General features: G+C 50.6%; 1 protein-coding gene across 1 annotated transcript in view; it reads right to left on the bottom strand.

The window, feature by feature from the left end:
- LOC103583787 (cadherin-5-like) overlaps positions 1-1,051 on the bottom strand; it is a 3,821-nt gene extending 2,770 nt beyond the window's left edge. The window contains exon 1 of the mRNA XM_008565015.1: positions 721-1,051. Within this exon, the coding sequence (XP_008563237.1) occupies positions 721-1,051 (331 nt within the window). The remainder of the gene's footprint in view (positions 1-720) is intronic.
- Between the last annotated feature and the right edge of the window lie 526 nt (positions 1,052-1,577).

Genomic DNA, 1,577 nt, shown 5'->3' with positions numbered 1-1,577 from the left:
TAGCCCCGGCTGCCTCCAGGTTCCCAGCGGGTGAAGCTACTTGTCCATGGTGGTCACTTCCTTGATTCCTTGCCCTTCACTAGCTGCCTCCCCTCCCTGCTTCTCTCCCCTTTTCCTTAGGAGGTTTCCGGGGAGCACCTCCCAAATAAACTACTTGCACCCAAAACTTTTCCCAGGACCTGCTTCCTGTGAAATCCAAACTAAGGGAAGGCCTAAAATGCTACTAAATATCTGAGGCCCAAATAAGGGGGAAAAAAAAAAGAGAGATATCAAGGCTGGAGGAATTCTATCAAACACAGAAAGCACCCAGGACACAGTCTCAACTAGACATTGTTAAATTTTCCACTTTAGAACTGGATTTTTTTTCAAAATTAAGTGTTGTGTAAATACATGCCTGAACAGTGCCTAGCACACAGTAAGTGCTCAAAATATGTAAGTTGCAGGAGCAACTGTTATGGATAAGGAAGCTAAGGAAGATATTTTAAAGTGGAGATGGCCTCTCCCCAATGAGTGCAGAGGGGTCCTAACACCACGCAACCCAGATGCCCAGTTCGGTGTAGCCCTCATCTTTGTGTCACACCCGTGGACCCTGAAGCCCAGGATGGTGCACAAGCCAGTGCTGCCTTGCAGGTTGGAGGAGGGGCTGGGCCTGAATTCCTGTCCTCTCCTCCTCCTGTGAAGCCCCTCCAGCCTCTCGACCCCACCCTGTCCAGCACTGACCTGTGATGGCGAGGATGCAGAGGAAGATGGCCACCAGCGTCTGGATGCTGACGCCTGCCTGGGCGGCCATGTCCTCACAGAAGGTGAACTCCCCGTGTTCGTTGCATTTGCACACGGCCACGGCCAGCGTGCTGGTGCCCGTGAGGCTCGGCTTCCCATTGTCCGAGATGAGCACTGGCAGGAAGTGGACCTTGGCACGCTCCCGGTCAAATTGCCTGTACTTGACCGTGATGTTGGCTGTATTATCTGGAAACATCAAGGCAGTGGAGTCAGGCTCTGCCAGGAGCACCCACTGCCCTAGGCCACATGGCCGGGGAAGCTGCTCCTCCATAGAGCCCTCCCTGACCGCACCAGCCTGTGTATTGCCTGGGCTGTGTCTCTGCACTTTGCATCACCTGCCTCATGTTTTAGCCGTTTAAGCGCAGGTCTGCTCCTCCACAGACGGGATATTTTGGAAAGCTGCTTTGACCCAACTTCCAAGAATGGCTCGGCCAGAATGTAAAATCCCTGCTTTCTGTTTCTGTGGGCGACTGATATGCCTGACCTCATCCCCTTCCCTAAACGCACTCCAGTAACAGGCAGTTTTCTCTTTCAGCTCAATTAATTAATGATTGTTTCAAGCTTTGACAAGCAATCAGGAAAAATAGTTTTAAAGCCTTTTAGTATTATGCTAACTTCTAAGGCTGTTTCTGCTATCCCTGAAAAGCCATTGTTATAAAGGAAGATTACAACAGTAAAAACAATGCACGTGTTTCCGGGAGCACAGAGAGAATAGTTCCATATGTAATGGAGGGTTTCCTGGGCAGTCGGGAATGGGGATATGCTTTGATCCAAATATTGGCTCCTCCTCCCAGCTC

This window comes from Galeopterus variegatus, unplaced genomic scaffold (genome assembly GCF_000696425.1).
Source record: "Galeopterus variegatus unplaced genomic scaffold, G_variegatus-3.0.2 Scaffold28277, whole genome shotgun sequence".
NCBI classification, from domain to species: domain Eukaryota; kingdom Metazoa; phylum Chordata; class Mammalia; order Dermoptera; family Cynocephalidae; genus Galeopterus; species Galeopterus variegatus.
This window is presented reverse-complemented; position numbering and strand designations above follow the sequence as displayed.